This window comes from Myxine glutinosa, chromosome 4, assembly GCF_964187855.1.
Source record: "Myxine glutinosa chromosome 4, kmMyxGlut1.1, whole genome shotgun sequence".
Classification (NCBI taxonomy): Eukaryota; Metazoa; Chordata; class Myxini; order Myxiniformes; family Myxinidae; genus Myxine; species Myxine glutinosa.
The window spans coordinates 121,969,924-121,990,032 of record NC_136264.1 but is presented as its reverse complement, the minus strand read 5'-3'; the positions used below and the strand labels follow the sequence as shown (position 1 = coordinate 121,990,032).

The 20,109-nt window shown below is 43.8% G+C and overlaps 2 protein-coding genes across 5 annotated transcripts in view; both read left to right on the top strand.

The window, feature by feature from the left end:
- The window catches only part of LOC137425155 (E3 ubiquitin-protein ligase Hakai), an 84,013-nt gene extending 80,664 nt beyond the window's left edge, over positions 1-3,349 (top strand). For all 4 annotated transcript variants that reach the window (XM_068113292.2, XM_068113293.2, XM_068113295.2 and 1 more), the window contains one exon: positions 1,079-3,349. In XM_068113292.2, the coding sequence (XP_067969393.2) occupies positions 1,079-1,908 (830 nt within the window). In that variant the 3' untranslated portion in view covers positions 1,909-3,349. The remainder of the gene's footprint in view (positions 1-1,078) is intronic.
- A 3,371-nt stretch (positions 3,350-6,720) lies between these two features.
- LOC137425156 (sodium- and chloride-dependent creatine transporter 1-like) overlaps positions 6,721-20,109 on the top strand; it is a 160,947-nt gene continuing 147,558 nt past the window's right edge. Inside the window, exons 1-2 of the mRNA XM_068113296.2 lie at positions 6,721-7,837; positions 10,746-10,877. Coding sequence (XP_067969397.1) covers positions 7,402-7,837; positions 10,746-10,877 — 568 coding nt within the window. The 5' untranslated portion in view covers positions 6,721-7,401. The remainder of the gene's footprint in view (positions 7,838-10,745; positions 10,878-20,109) is intronic.

Below are 20,109 nucleotides of genomic sequence, written 5' to 3'. Positions count from 1 at the left end.
TACTTTGTAGAAGCACCTTTGGCAGCGGTTACAGCTTCGAGTATTCTTGGGTATGTTCTCATCAGCTATACACATCTGGATTCGGGGAGTTTTTCCCATTCTTCCTTGAAGATTTGCTCAAGCTCTCAAGTTGGATGGGGAGTGTTGGTGAACAGCAATCTTCAAGTCTTTCCACAGATTCTCAATGGGATTCAATTCTGGGCTTTGGCTGGGCCACTCAAGGACTTTCATGTTCTTGTTCTGAAGCCATTCCAGTGTTTCTTTGGCTGTATGCTTGGGGTCATTGTCCTGTTGAAAGAAATCTTCGTGCAGTCTAAAGTCTTTTGCACTCTGAAGCAGGTTCTCCTCAAGGATTTTGCCTGTATTTAGCTCATTCATTGTTCCATTTATCCTTACAAGTCTCCCAGTCCCTGCTGCTGAAAAGCATCCCCATAGCATGATGCTGCCACCACCATGCTTCACGGTAGGGATGGTATTAGATGGGTGATGAGCTGTGCTTGGTTTTCGTCAGACATAGTGCTTTGCTTACAGGCCAAAGAGTTCAATTTTCGTCTCATCTGACCACAGCATATTTTGCCTCATGCTCTGTCTTTCACGTGCATTTTTGCAAACTCCAGGTGTGCTGTCATGTCCCTTCTTCTCAGGCATGGCTTCCGTCTGGTCACTCTCCCATAAAGCATAGATTTGTGAAGGGCTACAGGGGCTGTTGTCCTTCCGACAGGTTCTCTTATCTCAGCCAAGGAACTCTGTGGTTCTGTCAGAGTGGTCATTGGGTTCTTGGTCACCTCTCTGACTAAGGTCCTTCTTGCCCGTTTTCTCAGTTTGGTCGGACGTCCAGCTCTAGGAAGATTCTCGCGAGCTCCATATTCTTTCCATTTCCTAATGATGCAGCTCACTGTGCTCCTGCAAACTTTCAACACTTGAAATTGTTCCTGGGAACCCTAACAACCCCAACCTTAGTCTGTTGTATTAGTTGTTTTTTTTTTGGTTTCTTCATATTGTCATTGTTGTTTGACTTTTTGTGTGGAAGTTTTTAAAATCTCATTTTTGCTCGTATCTGTTTTTTTCGCCCTGCAAGCTTCGCTTTTATTGCCTCATGCTGCTGAAGATCGCCACGTCATGCCACCTGAAGTCTTTGGAAAGCCAGGTCCACCTCCGGAACCGAGGCCGCCATTGGTTCCACCACCACCTGTGCTTGACCTTGGGGCTGTTGTGCTTGCAGGCAGCGTGGGCACAGCACCCCAACCAAGGCAGCCACCCCCTGGCCTTGCTGTTTTGGCACCTCAGGTGCCACAGCCTCAACCACCGCAGCAGGAGAGCTACCGCATAACAACGATAACCACACCACGAACGTCACACTGTAACTTAATTTCTGTACCCATTCAGGGTCATGATGCCAACCCTCAGGGCCCAGCTGGACCCCCTTACCCTGAGGTTGTGCCAGGCTCAGCCACTCACACGCACCACTTAGACTATCAGACTCAGACTCCTCCCCCACCACCACCTCCACCACCACACACTGCGCATATGATGTTACCTCCCAGCCCTTACGCACAACCCCCACCGCTTGGACATTCCACAGCTCCTCACCTTGCTTATGGGCAGCCTCCTCCACCTCCACCCCCTGCCATGGTTTCAGGACAACGTGCGCCACCCCCACCCCCACCGTACTTGACTCAACCTCCCCCTCCCCATCATCCTGCCGCACCTCCCATGCCCCTCCACTACAATCCTCAAGGTCCTTTGACTCCTCCTTATACGCAGCCCACAGCCGTGGGCATTTGGGTTGCTGGTCCCCCTCCCCAAGGCCCCCCACCACCTCGTGGGCCACCACCGCCCCCTCCTGGCTCCCATCCTCCTGGTCCGGCACCACATGATCAAACTCATTATCGAGCCTATTATCAGTGAGAGATGCAGTGGTGGCCTACGAAAAGGCACTGGGGGCGCATATAGACCCTTTTGTGGACGTCATCTTTATTATTCTATGTTTGGAGTGCGCAGCTCACCAAGGGTCTGTGTGCCTCTTGCTTGTTCACAAGTTACAAACCCACCTCCCTAAAAGCTCAAAAATACAAAAAAACTCTCCCACTGTCTTGCACCCTCCTTTGCAGCAGCACTGTTTTCACAGCTTGTTTGTGTGACATTCATTTTTTTTTCTTCGTCCTCTTAAAGTTGTGAGTAGACCCATTGCTAAAAAGAAAAAAGAAGTAGCAGAGAGGAATAAAGCTGCTTTGGTGATTTAATATTGCTGAAATAATTGTCCCATGTTGTAAACATTTTGAATGTACTTTGTAACATCTAAATTGTAGTTTAGACAGCTCATCGTGTCTCGCTCTTGAGGCTTTTTTTTCTTTTAACTTCCAGCTGCACCGATTAATTCCTCTTATATGATCTTGCGTCATCAGGATTTGAATCCGGGTTTAAAGGGCCTGGCTGACAGCCAGGTAGTGCTGGGAGATTATTGGGTTGAAGCTCTATGAGGTGAATGGTTAGCTATGATCTTCAGTCAATTTCCTCTTTCAAAGCCGTATTTTGCCGGCGAAAGGAGGTGAAGGTCCTGCATGGATGTAAAAGTGATTTGTTCCTCCTCGCACAGCTCCTTGAACTGTCTCGATGTCTTGTGTATATCTTGGATATTTAACAGCTTTGGGGCCATCGACATAATAAGTATGCAAAAACTGATTTTTTTGGTTTTGTCCCTTCCCCTATCTTTCCAACCACACCTCCCTCCCCTCTTCCCCTCCTCCCATAATCCCTTCTCCCCTTTCTTCCCTTTTCCCAATCCTTCCCCATGCGTATTTAATATGCAGTTGGCCTCTTGGTTAATCGTTTCTATGGAAACCGTTTTTGTTAAAGCTCGAATGTCCAGCCGTTTTATACCTTATGTTCTTGTCACTAACTGGGGAGTTAACGAAGTGAATTCTGCAGTGAGTGTGCAGCCTCTAGCCAATTGGATTAAAAGTGGAAGGCTATAAATTTACCAATCACTGCTAAAAACCTTTTTCCTTTGTCTCGTTGTTGAACCAATTTTTTTTTTATCTTTTATTATTCGGTCTCCATTGAAGATTCAGAGCTGGCTGTGCAACGTTTAAATTAGTGAGTATTTAAATAAGAATGGCTTTCAACCCAATACTTGGCTTCAAATTAATCTTTTTTTTGTTCGTTTTTTTTTTTTCCTTGTTTGCCTCTACATGTTTGGAGATTCCCTCTGTACCTCTTAAAAGAAGCACTCTGTTTTTAAATGGATGTTTTGGTGAATTTTTTTTAATTAATCCACGGTTTGGCGTTTAGCATCGATGAACTTTTTATTTTTATTTTGTTTACTGTAATAAAAGTGGCTGCAGCAGTGTTTTGTGTCTGGGGATTTATTTATTTATTGTCGTGATATGCACCGTTGATTCCTTTTAGAAGAACGCGATGCATGCTAGCTGATCCACTACCCGTGAGTCACTTTGTGTGGGCGAGGGAGGTAACTGGATTAATTTTATTATTGGTATTCTTGTTAAGGGGGGGGGGGGGGGGGGGGAGGGAGTCGTATAACGGTGTAAGGGATTGGCAGAGTGGGATGGCCGAATGAACTTTCAGACTATCTTCTCTCCTTGCTTCCTCTAAAAGAGCAAACGCTGCGGATTTTTCGTGTCGAAGCTGTAAAGGAGAAAGACGAGGGTGACGTCAAACATGATCCTGCGTCATTTATCAGTAGGCCAAGCACGTGCGCATGTTCAGCCCGTTCCCGTACGCTGCGGCATCTTGCGTTGTGTGTGTGTGTGTGTGCGCGTGCTATACATGTTGGTGAAAAGGGTTGGCAGGTTAGCCTAGAGGTATGCACACTCGCCTCAAAGCTGTCTAGTTTGGATTAAAATCCAGACCCGGCTATGAACTGTCGTCCTGGTGTTTCACAGATTGGGTGATTCATGGATGTGTGTCGTCCCAAGGATGGACGTTAAACGGGAATCCTGTCTGCCATCATTCGCTGGTGGACGTTCAAGATCCCACCGTGTCCTTCGCGAAGAGTAGGCGAGCTGTAGCCGGCGTCCTGAACAAATTCCTGACATAACCTTAGTCGAACTTCAGGCCTCGCCAGCCCGTTCGTGAAAGACTTGGGACGAAACTTCCCCCAGCCATTCCCACAAGAACGTGGGAATAATTGTGGCCTTTAAAGAAGAAGAGTACAAGGTTGTGGAATTGAATGATTCCTCATGGTCTTTTAATGTATAGGTATTTAATATAATCATGATCTTAAGACCACCCTGCCTTTTGGGTGGTATGAGAAATAGATCTGTGTAATTTGACGTCTAAATCTTCAACCGTTTTTGAAATAACTCGTGCACAAGCCAAATTACCGAGATGGTTGCCATGGCAACGTAATTTAGCCAATCACAGCCGTGATCTAATCGGGTTGAGATAATGCCACAAGGAATATAGATATATGAAATACGAAAGCTAAATGTTCAACGGTTTTTGGAATATCACGTCCACAAAATACATGGACGGATGATCGGTCGGTCAGACGGAGCACATTTCAATGTCCCCCATCTCCGACCTCGTCAGAGGGACGGGGACAAGAAGATACAGGGGACCCTAAAACGATAAGACTGCCGAAGCAATTCCATTGGCTCATGGCACAATCCTGAACAAGTCACCAACCACTCCAACAGGTAATACTCGAATGGTTTGCTCCCAGCAAGCTGCTCCACATTTTCCCGACCTCAGAAGGATGCACAGGTTCAGTCAATCCACCTGGTGACATTTTGACAAAGCTGGAACTTGGTTTCAGTACCTTGATATATGAAGACAAGCACCTCAACCATTAAGCCACCATCTAAACTTACACTCTTCCAAATACTTAGGTATCGTATTTGTACGAGTTTTTATAGTGTTATATTTAGAAAAAACACCATATGATGTCCGATATAAGACTCATATGATGCCACTGTGCACATTGCTATTCCAGACATCCTATAAGATTTATCGGATACTATATGCAGTGCAATAGTGGAAAAGGCAAATTTAGGATGTCCTATATAATATAAGATGGTTTCCTTTGGGGCGTTTTTTGTAAGTGATGAAGTGGGTTCAGTCACGTGACAATTTATTACCTGCGCCACCAAAGGTGGATGGAGGTTATGTTTTCACCCCTGTCTGTTTGTCCGTTTGTCTGTGATCAAAATATCTCAACAAGGTGTGGACGGATTCGGACGAAATTTGGCAGAGATGTAGCGTATGTGACAAGGACGAAATGATTCGATTTTGGTGAAGATCCGGATTCGTATCTGGCTACTAGAATTTTTAAGTGATTCTTCACCATTGGGAGATAGGGCCAAAAACTATACATAGCAGGATATCTCAAAAAGTTATGGACGGATTTGGACGAAACTTGGTGGACCAGTTGTGTGTCTGATAAGGACGATTCGATTCGATTTTGGTGAAGATCTGAATATGGATTCGGATATGAGAATTATTTAATTTTTAATTGATTCTTCACCATTGGGGGATCGGCCAAAAACGATACATAGGATATCTCAAAAAGTTATGGACGGATTTGGACGAAATTTGGTGGACCAGTTGTGTGTCTGACAAGGACGATTCGATTCGATTTTGGTGGATCTGAATATGGATTCGGATATGAGAATTATTTAATTTTTAAGTGATTCTTCACCATTGGGGGATAGGGCCAAAAACGATACATAGCAGGATATCTCAAAAATTTAAGGACGGATTTGGACGAAACTTGATGGACCGATTGGGTGTCTGACAAGGCCGATTCGATTTTGGTGAAGATCTGAATATGGATTCGGATATGAGAATTATTTAATTTTTAAGTGATTCTTCACCATTGCCAATGGCATTGGGGGATAGGGCCAAAAACGATACATAGCAGGATATCTCAAAAAGTTATGGACGGATTTGGACGAAACTTGGTGGACCAGTTGTGTGTCTGACAAGGACGATTCGATTCGATTTTGGTGAAGATCTGAATATGGATTCGGATATGAGAATTATTTAATTTTTAAGTGATTCTTCACCATTGCCAATGGCATTGGGGGATCGGGCCAAAAACGATACATAGCAGGATATCTCAAAAAGTTATGGACGGATTTGGACGAAACTTGGTGGACCAGTTGTGTGTCTGACAAGGACGATTTTCGATTCGATTTTGGTGAAGATCTGAATATGGATTCGGATATGAGAATTATTTAATTTTTAAGTGATTCTTCATTTCCAATGGCATTGGGGGATAGGGCCAAAAACGATACATAGCAGGATATCTCAAACATATATGGACGGATTTGGACGACACTTGTTGGACAGGTTGTGTGTGACAAGGAAGAATCGATTCAATTTTGGTGAAGATCCGGATCCGGATCCAGCTAGTAGAATTGTTTAAGTGATTCTTCACCAATGAGTGATATGGCCAACCAGGTGGAGGATCATGGTGGATGCTCTCTACTGAGTGCCGTTTTAGTTTCCCATTGTAAATACTGTGTGATTTTCTATTATGATATACAGCACTGCATTAAATAGTTTGTGACGTCAAAAGATCTCTGACTTTTAATGATCGATTATGACTGGCTTCATTTAATGCAGCAGAGTAAAATATCACATTTGGGGATTTTTTTCCCATGTTGGAGTGCAGCACATCATGTATATTTTATTTATGGAGCGTGATATCGTTTTTCAGCTGCTAAATAATTGCGAATTTACTCAGGAGGAATTTGCTGCTAATATCATTGATAACGTTATCTGGCTGCCGCTGAAGGCAGGGTGCACGGTCAGCTGACCGACGATCGGCCTTCCCATTGGTCGGTTCCCGGGTATAAGAGGCTTCGCTCGCGTGAACCTCAGCATTTGAGGATACGTGCTGTGCGTGTAAACGTGTAGCGCGCGGTTTTGCTTCTGGGAGCGTACGGCACAGTCGGCAGTTTCCCTCCTTTTTCGTCTTCGTTTTTACTCCTTCCAGCTCACATGCGATTTTTCCGCCTCACCTTCAAGTGCTTCGTCGACTGCTTCTGAGGCGCCTGTGTAATTCCGAGCGCCCGGCGGCGACATTGACTTAAAACCAAGGCAGACCTGCTCCATCCTCGTCCCTCCAGACGTCCTCTCACCGTTATTTCTTTCTCCGTCCGTTCACTCAGACACCTGATCAACACCTTCTCGCACTTACCCGTTGACTTGTTATCCACCTTTCATCATTAATTATCCCCGTGCATCCCCTTCCTTTCACGACATCCCAGCTCGTCTTGTCACTTTTCACCTTCAATCGTGTCGCCTTTCACATAACCTTTCACGTTATTCTCCATCTCCACACCTTCCCTAGTCTCACCCTTAATTCGTCACTGCTATCACCTCTACGACTCGTACCATTTGTCTTCTTCTTCTTCACGTCATCCTCGCTCATCGATGCAGTCTGAATCTTTCTCTCCCTGTGCTTCCTCCCTCGATGGGGGTGGTGAAAGTTGTGAACGAAGAGCTGCAGCAGACCCGTCCATCGGTTGTAAAGACCCCTCTCCTGGTTCTAACGTTTCCATTATGGTCGCTCTGACCGATCAGGTGGTCGTGCCGTGCGAGCGGGGCCTCTCGGAAGACTTTGAGAGGACGGGATCTGGAGGTGGACGTGCTAGAGGTGGAGACGAGAATGGCTGTGGTTTCCGTGAGGCCGAGGAGGAATACGACGAGGAGGAGGAGGTCGTGGCAGTGGTGAACGGGCAGGTGGCACCATGTGAGGTGCGCCAGACTTGGAGCCGTCAAATGGACTTCATCCTGTCGTGTGTGGGTCTGGCTGTGGGTTTGGGAAACGTCTGGAGATTCCCTTACCTGTGTTACAAGAACGGTGGAGGTGAGATGGTGATTAATGAGTAAAGAGTTGGAGGGGGGGGGGGGGGGGGGGATGGATTATTTTTGTTACATTGGACAACCGAGGGATTGTGGTACTTATTGGGGAAAAAATGAAATGTTTGGGGGAAAAAAATCAGAATGTTTCTAAGATCCATATATTGAAAAATGTAACATCCCACCAACTATATAAATGGTGTCCATTATGCAATTTCTCCAAAAAATAAATAAAATATCAGAATATTGTTTCTAGGATCCATATATTGTAAAATGTAACATCCCACCAACTATATAAATGGTGTCCATTATGCAATTTCTCCAAAAAATAAATAAAATATCAGAATATTGTTTCTAGGATCCATATGTTGTAAAATGTAACATCCCACCAACTACAGACTTGGCATTTAATATGAAATTTTTTTTTTTTCTTGACTTGGGTTTACTTTCTTAACTCAGTATATCAATCTGGTGAGTTTCTTTTACACTTTGGTGATTTATTTGTTAAAAGAACCATGTCACTGATTGTCTGTCGCAGCAAGAAGTCAACAACAGGATTATATCACAGGTGGCGTGGCAAAATGTACGGACAGGTGCATTTGACGATTGGCTTCACAGTCGGGTATACAAGGGTTGTTGCGTTCTGTATTAGTGGAAAACAACTGCTGCACGTCTCCAAAAGTTATTGCCGCTTCCTCTGGAGATGGTCCGTCAACTCGACAATGCTGTTTGTCATGGAGTGGTGGCTTTACGAAATTACGGCATGAAAGACCGTGCTATTGCTCGGCAGTATGGCATCACTCGAGGTCAGGTGTCAAAGATCCTGAAACGAAATGCTCAGAGGGGTGTCCCTACTCCAATACCGAGGCCAGGACATCCCCGCAGAACCACAAGGAGGGATGATCGCCAGCTGCACCGGTTAGTCCGCAATGGCCGTACCAAGTCAGCTAATCGGCTTAGGGCTGATTGGCAGGAACTGACAAATGTGCCTGTATCCAGAAGGCTTGTCAACCAACGACTGGTTCAAGCAGGCTACCGTGCCAGGCATCCCCTGATAAAGCCACGCGTGACCAGACAACACCGCCAGCGCCGATTGCAGTGGGCCAGAGAGCACCGTCAATGGCAGCCAGGACACTGGAATCACGTGATCTTCAGTGACGAGTCTAGATTTCTGGTCTATCATCAAGATGGCCGCGTCCGAGTTCGCAGACAAGTGCATGAAGCCTACAACAAAGATTGTATAGTGCCAAGAGTCCAATCTGGAGGTGGTGGGGTGACCGTTTGGACTGCTTTTCATGCAGGGGGCAAAACTGACCTGGTTGTTCTGAATGGAAACCTGAACCAGTTCATGTACAGGGCCATTCTGGAAGAAACATTGCTTCCATTTGCTCGTGCAGCCTTCCGAGGAAACTTTGTCTTCCAAGATGACAATGCACGGCCTCATTGTGCTCGCATGATCCAACACTTTCTTGTTGACCGTGGTGTAGAGCATATGGAGTGGCCTGCCATGTCCCCGGATATGAATCCGATAGAGAACTTGTGGGCAGAATTAACGCGTCAAATCGACCACTTGGACCAGCAGCCGACCTCTGTGCGTGAATTGCAGCAGGCTGTCACTGCATGGCAAGCAATTCCTGTCCAAACCTTGGCAAATCTCGTGAACAGCATGCCTCAATGTGTACGTGCTCTCCTGAATGCTCGTGGGGGTTACACGAAGTACTGAACTGTAATTTTACTGTCTGTAATCCCAGTCGTAATTTAACTTTTGTTTTTGTTAAAAAAAATTTTGGCTAATGTGCAAAATAAAGAGATACTTCTGGAAAACGTACAGAAGTTTAACACAGTACTGTCCATGAATTGAGTTCGATATCGGTTTACATCACTTTCAAGGATCAATTTATTTGTTTCGAAATGTCAAATGTGGTTTTTGTTTCTTTTAAAGGTCACATTAACAAAATCTAGAATAATTTCAACATAATTCCAATGAACTTTTGGTTCTAAGACATCTTGAAAAGTAAGGTCACCCCCACAAAAAAAAGATTCCATATTAAATGCCAAGTCTATATAAATGGTGTCCATTATGCAATTTCTCCAAAAAATAAATAAAATATCAGAATATTATTTCTAGGATCCATATATTGTAAAATGTAACATCCCACCAACTATATAAATGGTGTCCATATGCAATTTCTCCAAAAAATAAATAAAATATCAGAATATTGTTTCTAGGATCCATATATTGTAAAATGTAATATCCCACCAACGATATAAATGGTGTCCATTATGCAATTTCTCCATAAAATATCAGAATATTGTTTCTAGGATCCATATATTGTAAAATGTAACATCCCACCAACTATATAAATAGTGTCCATATGCAATTTCTCCAAAAAATAATCAAAATATCCATGTTGTTTCTAAGATCCATATATTGAAAAATGTAACATCCCACGAACGATATAAATGGTGTCCATATGAAATTTCTCCAAAAAATAAATAAAATATCAGAATATTGTTTCTAGGATCCATATATTGAAAAATGTAACATCCCACCAACTATATAAATGGTGTCCATATGAAATTTCTCCAAAAAATATCAGAATATTGTTTCTAGGATCCATATATTGTAAAATGTAACATCCCACCAACTATATAAATGATGTCCATATGAAATTTCTCCAAAAATAATAAAAATATCAGAATATTGTTTCTAAGATCCATATATTGTAAAATGTAACATCCCAACAACGATATAAATGGTGTCCATATGAAATTTCTCCAAAAAATAATTAAAATATAGATGTTTCTAAGATCCATATATTGAAAAATGTAACATCCCACCAACTATATAAATGGTGTCCACTGTCCATATGCAATTTCTCCATCTTGATGTGATGCATTTCTTGCGAATGCAGGTGTGTTCCTGATCCCGTATGTCATCATTGCTTTCATTGGGGGCATTCCCATCTTTTTCCTGGAAATAGCGTTGGGACAGTTTATGAAACAAGGAAGCATTGGAGTTTGGCGCATCGCACCGCTCTTTCAAGGTGCATTATTTTATTCCACAATGCCAGCAGCCATTATTTGTTTTTGGTCGTCACTACCTTTATGCCTCCAACCTTTTGCTTTGCTTTCCCCCTCTGTTTTCTGGAAGATGGAACCTAAAAATCATTTTATTTTTGAAATTGCAATTCATTCTTCCAGAAGACTCTGCAAATATGATTAGTGTGGTGTCGCTAATATGTCCAAATGATGTGGTTGGTGTGATGCTCTGATTGGTCTTGTGGTGTTTTATTACCTGTGCCACCAAAGGTGGATGGAGGTTGTGTTTTCACCCCTGTCTGTTTGTCTGTTTGTGAACAAGATATATCAAAGTTGTGGATGGATTCGGACAAAATTTGGCAGAGATTTAGCGTATGTTACACGGACGAAATGATTAGATTTTGGTGAAGATCCGGGCTCGGATCAGAGAATTTTTTAATTATTTAAGTGATTCTTCACCATTGGGAGATGGGGCTAAAAACGATACATAGCAGGATATTTCAAAAAGCTGTGGACGGATTTGGACGAAACTTAGTGGACCTGTTGGGTGTCTGACAAGGACAAATATATTCGATTTTAGTGAAGATCTACATATGGATTCGGATATGAGAATTATTTAAGTGATTCTTCACTATTGGGAGATAGGGCCAAAACGATACATAGCAGGCTATCTCAAAGTTATGGATGGATTTGGACGAAACTTGATGGAGAGGTTGTGTGTGTGACAAGGAAGAATCGATTCAATTTTGGTGAAGATTCAGATCCAGCTGGTATAATTTTAAAGTGATTCTTCACCATTGAGTGATATGGCCAAAAACGAGGGGAAGATCAAGGTATGAAAGACTAGACCTCTCTCTGTACCCACCATACCCAGTTGTACCCAGCTGCTCCTGGACTCTGTGTCCTTCTCTCCTGACAAGGTGGAGAAGTTTCTGTCAATCCTTGACAATGATTCTGCAACTGGACCAGACGGCATTAGCCCACGGGTTCTAAAATCCTGCTCTGCCGCTCCATCTCACCCTCTCGCTGTCTCTTCACCCTCTCTTTTGCTCAAGGTCATCTGCCATCAGCTTGGAAATCAACCAACATTACCGCTTTACACAACAAAGGTGAAAAAACAGATCCTTGCAACTACAGACCAATCAGCCTTCTCTCAATTATCAGCAAAGTCATGGAATCCATCGTTGCTTCAGATATCAAATCTTTCCTCTTCTCAAATGGCTTGATCTCTGATCATCAATTTGGTTTCAGTCCAGGTCACTCGACTCTGGACATGCTGCTTCTGCTGTCTCAACAATGGATGGAGGTCCTCGATGCCAAACAGGAATTTAGAGCTGCCTCCCTTGACATATCACGTGCCTTCAATACCGTCTGGTACCCTGCTCTGCTCACCAAACTCTTCTCCTATGGTATCCATGGAAATCTCCACGCATGGCTTGCGGGCTTCCTCTCTGGTCGTAGTCAACGTGTGGCCCTGAATGGGTTTCTCTCATCTCCCCTTCCTGTTCTGGCTGGAGTTCCCCAAGGCAGTGTTCTGGGCCCTGTGCTTTTTCTGGTCTTCATCAATGATCTCTCTGACTCTCTTGAAAATCCTCTCTATCTCTTTGCTGATGACTCCACTCTCTGGCGCTCCATACCTCATCCCTCCGAACGACAGTCTGTAGCCTCTTCACACTTTGCAGACCTGGACAAAATCACAGACTGGTCAAACAAGTGGAACATATCTTTCAATCCTGACAAATCTCACACTCTTACTATGTCTCTCCGAAAAGACCGACTGGACAACCCTCCCATCTACTTTCTGAACAAGCCTCTCCAAGAAGTTCTGTCATTCAAGCTTTTGGGTCTCACTATCTGCCACGATCTTTCCTGGGAAAACAACATTTCCAAGCTAGCCACCAAAGCCAGTCGCCGACTGGGCATCCTCTGTCGTGCGAACTCCTTCCTTGGCACACCTGAGCTCCTCACCACATACAAGGCTTTCATCCACAGCTCAATGGAATACTGTTCTCCCCTCTGGGCTGGTGCTCCTGCCTCACACCTAGCTCGTCTTCTCGCTGTTGAAACCAAAGCTTTCAGAATCATTGGAATCTTCTGTGATGAAGCTAACTCCGAGGGCCTTTCACTCACTCACCGCAGGCAGGTTGGTGGTCTTTCTGTCTTCTACCGACTCTTATTCGGCCTAGCCCCCCCCCCCCCCTAGCCCTGTCTGTGCTCTGTCCCCCAAATATTCCTGCAGGTCATACAAGATCTGCCAGTAACCCTCTTCTGGTGAAATTGCCAAAATCAAGACTTTCTGCTCACCTTCAGTCTTTCATTCCTCTTTTCTCCCACCTCTGGAACAAACTCCCTCACTCTTCAATCCCACTCTTCCCTCCAGGTCTTTAAAACAGCTGTTCACCACCATCTCTTATCTTCCCCCATCCAAAACCTTGATCTCTTCTACCCCCGTGAATTCACCCCAAATCCACTTTTTATTTTTTTATTTTTTATTTTTTTTGATATACCGACTTTTCTTTCCTGGAAGTTCTAGCAGTGTCCATGTGTTTTATACTTTCCCACCCATGCCTCCTCCCCCCAAGCCCTCTCCCTCCCACAGATCTTCCGTTGTCCCTGTTCTCTGCTGTTGTACTTGTGTGCTTCCTTCTCCCTCCCCATCTTGTCTCCCGCTCCCTTTATTGTATGTTTTGTGTGTCCGTTTGTGTTTTTTTTTTTTTTTTTGTGATTGATGTTAGGTCTTACCCGAGCCTCGATTTTGTGTACAAAAAAAACAAACTTGGTGGACAGGTGTTCTTTATTAGGAAGAATCGATTCAATTTTGGTGAAGATCCAGATCCGGCTGGTAGAATTTTAAAGTGATTCTTCACCATTGGGAGATGGGGCCACAAACGATATAAAGTTCCTTTCCTTTCCTTTCCTTTTTTTTAATTCTTCCATTTAACCTTCCTTCCTTTGTACACCATATGCTTGCATGCCTTTCTCTGGGGATGCCTAATATGACATTGGCAAGATAGTCTTGAACTTGGAAAATGTTTGAGCCCTGTAGAATGAAAGTTAATTTCTTGAAACGACCTGGAAAGTTTTGACGGTCATCTTGATTGTAATCTCTTTATTTATTTATTTATTTATTTTTGTGTACAAGATCGAGGCTCGTGTAAAAGCTAGAAGTTTCACCATTTTCACCATTTGTCTTGCATTTACCTGACATTCCCTGATGAGCTAAAAATAAAATTTCTTCTTTCGCTATCCAATATTGTGGACCAGTCATTGATCTGTTTTAATTAATTGTTAAACTTTTTTTTTTTAATGCGTATACGCACATGCACTCACGTCCACTGCACGTGTGCCAATCTTATTCAACCACATATCCCGAACCAACAAAGCACGTGAGGCCAGGCTATAAATGAGTTGATTTTCATTTCCCAATGCTAATGGCTTGGTGTTAAACCATTCCCAAGAGTCTGTCACTTGATTAAGAAGCCAATTACCAGCCATTGAATCAGCTGATTATAAGGGTAGATGGTGCAGCTACTTTTGAATGTCAAAGCATCACAAAACAATCCAGTAGTCTTTACACCCCTGATATGACCAATCGTTGCTTACAAAGCGTATCTCCCGGCACTTTTCCCTGTCAAGATAAAATACAGGCCGATCCTTCCCTGAACACTTTACCAGGATCATGTTTCTCTTGGCCATGAGAGAGTTCAATTCCAACTTTAAAAACCATTGTTGACTCGTTTTTCAAGGTTACCAATATCTGATGCAAGGGCATCTTGACATGGAAGATAAAATTCATACAATTGGCCGTTTATTTAGCCTTATTTTTATAGCTCAAGGTTGAGTTATCATTTTGTTTCTGCTTATTAAAAGGATTCCTAATTTTTTTCTGTTCCTGACCTCTACCATCTTGATGAATTAGTATGGTTGTAATGGTATGTAGTGGCTTCCGCTTCCGGTCCCTCGAGCGAGGAGGCTTGCTTCGTTCTCTCCATGACATCAAAGTTTGAGTATTTTCCCATTCGTGTCTTTGTCAAATTTCCACTGGTTATTTTATTGTGTATGTGTTATTGTGTTTCTATTTCGTTTTGGTTTTGCAATTATTGCATATTTGTGTGTAATTAGTCGTTTTTTTGTTCGCACCTCATGCGCAGCCTGGTCTCTCCAGGTTCCCTCCCCCCCCCTTCAGTATTTTGTGAATATAAGTTCTTTCCTTCATAGTATTTGCTTGTTTCTTTGATTTTCTTTTCTCCCCCTGCCTCTCACGAACATCTTACCCTTTGTCCAACGTTTTAAAAACAAAACAAACAAAAAATTCTTTATTAATTCTTTCTCTCCTCCTGGACACGTGCTTGTTCGCTCTCCTCCTCGTCTCGACTTTGGCCCCGCCCCCTATATCTCGTTTTTCTTCCACCTCTGCTCCTTCTTTCTCAAATCCACGTCCTCACTTATAGACTTTCCCCAGATTATTTTTCATGGTTTTGTTTAAATATTATTTAAATATGTTTAAACCACAGCCGTGATGCTGATGCCGCCCTCCCCCCCCCCCCCAGAATTTCCATGTTTTAAACGTTTCCCAGTGTATACCCTGGATTAGAATAGGTACACCGTATCCCTGCGTGTTGTAAGAGACGACTAAGAGGGTTGGCGTCAGGAAGTGCATCTGGCCATAAAAACATTGCCTCAAAAAGAGAACCATGGCAATTACAACTACATATGGGCAGGGTACAGCCCGAAGTGGAGATCGGTTTCTGAGGTTTGGGACATGGAATGTAGGGACAATGACGGAGATCAGGAGAAGTGGTGGAAGTATTGTTCAGAAGAAGAGTGGACATATGTTGTGTGTAAGAGACGAGATGGAAGGTAAGTGGTGTGAGAATGGTGAAGGGTAGGCAGGGACAGAAATACAAGTTTATGTGGCAAGGGTGCCTGCAGGGCGTGAATGGTGTTGGTGTCCTGTTTTCTGAGTTTGTAGACAGTGTGGTGAGTGTGACGAGAGTGAGTGATGGGTTGATGGTGAAAATGATGATTGGAAAGCTCTTGGTGAACGTCATCTCGGGATATGCTCCGCAGGTTGGTCGGAGTGATGAAGAGGACGACAAGTTCTGGTGTGCGATAGAGAAGCTGATGGAAAACGTGAAAGATGAAGTTGTTGTGGTAGGAGGAGACCTAAATGGACGTGTGGGAAGGAGTATGGATGGTTTTGAGGGAGTTCATGGGGGTTACGGATATGGTGTGAGAAATGGAGAAGGTGAAAGGATTTTGGAGTTTGCTGATGGAGCTCATTTGTTGATTTGTAATACTCAGTTCCAGAAAGAGGATAATAAGCTTGTTACATACACGTCAGGTGGGTCGATGACAACCGTTGACTACCTGATGGTGCGGAGGCGAGATAGGGGGCACCTCCGGGACACAAAGGTGACCCCGGGGGAGGAGGCTATTTCACAGCACCACTTGGTTGTCTGCGACATAAGGGTGAAAGGTGCGAGGAGAGCTCGGCGGGTGAAGTACCAACCGAGAATGAAGGTGTAAAGGTGTAAAGGTTGAAAGAGGTGACAGTAAGGGAGGCATTAAAAGAGAGGCTGAGTATGTTAGAGGATGATGTGGTTGAGCTTGAAAGTGGTTGGATGTCAATGAAAGCTAGTCTGTTGGGAGCCATTGGTGAGGTATGTGGATGGACAAAAGGACCACCGAGGCACTCGGAAACATGGTGGTGGGATGATGAAGTTGGAAAGAGGATTGACGAGAAGAGGAAGAAGTTCAAGGAGTGGCAGAAGGCGAAGGGTACGGGAGCAGAAACAGCAGAGCATGAAAGTTATAAGGCATTGGCTGCAAAGAAAGAGGTAGCAAAGGCGCAGGAGGCATGTAGGAAAATGTTCGGAGAATGCTTGGATTCGGAAGAGGGGGTCAGAGAGCAGTATTCAGGATTGCAAAGCAGATAGCGAAAGAGAGGTGTGATGTGATGGGGGTGAGTTGCTTGAAGGATGAAGTGGGACAAATCATTGTCGACCCAGATGGAATTAAAGGAAGATGGAAAAGATATATGGAAATGCTGTTGAATACAGAGAATGAATGGGATGGCAACATAGAGAGTAACCCAGTTTTAGGACCGGCAGAGAAGATAACTGAGAAGGCAGTTGAGGAAGCGATAAAAGCAATAATAAAATAAATAAATAAAAATATTTAAAAAAATCGATAAAATGCGATAAAAGCATAGATAAAGAAAGATAGAAATGAAGCAATAGAGGAAGCGATAAAAGCAATGAAGAGTAGAAAAGCAGGAGGGCCGACAGGAGTTGTGGGAGATATGTTGAAGGCAGCAGGAAGTTGGGGTGTTAAGAGAATAACAGAGATCTGTAATCTGGTGGTGAAAGAAGGCCGCATTCCAGTGGATTGGGAACTGAGTACCCTCATCCCTCTATACAAGGGGAAAGATGACCCTCTGGAGTGTGGCTCGTACCGAGCGATAAAGTTATTGGAGCATGGAATGAAGGTATTGGAAAGGGTGTTGGAGAGGAGGATAAGGAAGAAAGTGAAGATCGATGAAATGCAGTTTGGATTTATGCCAGGAAGAGGAACGACAGACGCGCTTTTTATTGTGAGGCAGTTGCAGGAGAAGTACATGGAGAAGAGGAAGAAGTTGTTTCTTGGGTTTGTTGATCTGGAGAAAGTATTCGATAGGGTTCCACGCAAAGTATTGACATGGGCATTGAGGAAGTTAGGAGTGGAGGAATGGTTGATCAGAGTAGTGATGGCAATGTACAAAAGAGCGCGCGCAGCTGTAAGGACGAAGGACGGGAACAGTGGTGAGTTTGAGGTGAACGTAGGAGTGCATCAGGGGTCGGTACTAAGTCCACTACTATTTGTAGCTGTGATGGAGGTGCTGGCTCGGAACGTAAAGGAGGGTTTGCCGTGGGAGTTGTTGTATGCAGATGATCTGGTGTTGATTGCAGAAAGTATGGATGGACTGAAGGAAAAGATGAACAAGTGGAAGGAATGTATGGAGACAAAATGTCTGAAGGTGAATATCGGAAAGTCGAAGGTGATGGCAAGTGGTGAGGTGGAAAGAACTGGGAAGTGGCCCTGTGCTGTGTGTAGGAAGGGTGTCGGAGTGAACTCCATTCAATGTACAATGTGCGCTGAGTGGGTTCATCAAAAATGTAGTGGTCTGAGAGGGTCATTAACCAGTGTGGCAGCTACATTCAAATGTAAGGTGTGCACAGAGGGAGCTGCAGATGGAGGAAATGTTGAGTTGGATCTTGGAGACGGCGTTAAGCTGGAAGGTGTGAAAACATTTTGCTACCTTGGAGACATGCTGAATGGAGGAGGTGGTTCAGACTCGGCAACGGTTGCTAGAGTGAGATGTGCATGGAAGAAGTTTCGGGAACTGAGTGGCATGCTGATGAGGAGGGGAGTGTCGTTGAAGCTGAAGGGAAAGGTGTATGCTGCATGTGTGAGAAGTGTTATGATTTATGGGAGCGAGACATGGGTAATGAACGTAGAGCAGCAACGAAGGCTGGAAAGGGTGGAAATGCGAATGGTTCGGTGGATGTGTGGAGTATCGTTGAGAGAGAGGAAGACAAATGATGAATTGCGAAAGATGATTGGAATAGAGCCTGCGATTGATGCTGTGAAGAGGAACAGGTTGAGATGGTTTGGACATGTGTTGAGGGATGAAAGTGACTGGTTGAGAAGAGTGATGGAAATGAATGTCGAAGGAAGTAGAGGATGGGGAAGACTGAGAAAGACTTGACTAGAGATGGTGGAAGAAGAAATGCGGGCAAGGGGTTTAACAAGGAGAGATGCAGAAAATAGGGCAAAATGGAGAAGATTGTCATGGCGGCGGTAGTACAGTCTCCCTGCTCTAGCAGGGAAAATGGCCTTTAAAATGCATGTTGTGTTGTTGTTGTTATCGTATGTAGTATTGTCGTTCTAATTGTAATGTATGCACCTGTCCTCATTTGGTTAAAAAAAAAAATTGTCCAATGCTCTTGATGAAGCATGTCCAGTCCATAAAGATGTAGGTTTTTGCCATGTGAGGTGCAACAATGTTATGAATCACAATCACCTAGATCTCATTTCTCAAATTGGTCTTAAGAGCCATCACCTGCATTTAGCCTCATGGTTTCTATTTTCATGAGGTCATTTTTTTATTCAAGTATAAAAAGATTAATGTCGAGTATCTTTGTACCAGTGTTGTGAAACTTGCTTGTGCTAATATCAAAGTGTATAGGATAGAGGACTGGCAGGATACGTTGGAGGTATGTACACTCACCTTTGAGCTGTGTAGCCTGGGATCTAATCTTGGCCTATGTTTCGCATGCAGGGCGATGCACAAATGTGTGCTGGAGTACCCATCTACCAGCAATGGTCATTGGTCGACGTTGAAGATCCCATGGTGTCTTTCGTGAAATGGAGGCGAGTTATTGCCAGCACCCTTAACAAATTCTAAATTATTGCATCAGAGAGGTTACTGGTCCAGGATTGGTTCTAGCCTAGAAATGTTTCTGAACAAGTCATGATGTGCCCTGGAGATCTGTTGTTTTTGCTTTGTTACGTGGGATTTTTGTACAGGTACTTTTGGGATGGTGGGTATCCCAGTATTCTTCATCTCGTTCATTCGTTGCTGTTGCTTTCTACTTGTGATTTCACAATTTGATTTGTAAAATATACCAAAATGTTAATTTCTGCAGCAAATTGCAATGTAAGCAGCTTATCTTTCACACGTGAATGTGAAAAGCCAATGGGTGCAGGTTGTATGAGCGAAACGAGCAACCTTTTCAACCCTGACGCCATGTTTTTGAGCATTGATAAGGAAATTACTTTTATTTGCAACAACAGTGTAGTGCCGGATGTAGTGCCAGTGATATCACTGTAGCAAAAGTTAGTTGATAGCCTCATTGCCTGTTCCCTTCTCCCTGCCCTGACCTATTCAGAAGGCAGTTGATAGCTTATAGGGTCTGTTCTGAAAATAGAAACACAAGCAGGCTAGTGGTGGCCTCATTTGTTGGTGTATTGTGCTTAGACTTGCTGATCTGGCTGTTCTGTTTGTGTCTAATCACCACGTTGACTGACATGTTACACTATTTTCAAACTATTATACTCAAGAATGCTGTAAAGATAGGCTTTGGATTCGAGTCAGATTCCTGAGTCTGCGTGCCATTCCTGCACAACCCTTTTCCATGGAAGTGAATAAACAAACAATATTCACACCATCTCACGATTAAACACTTGCTTGCT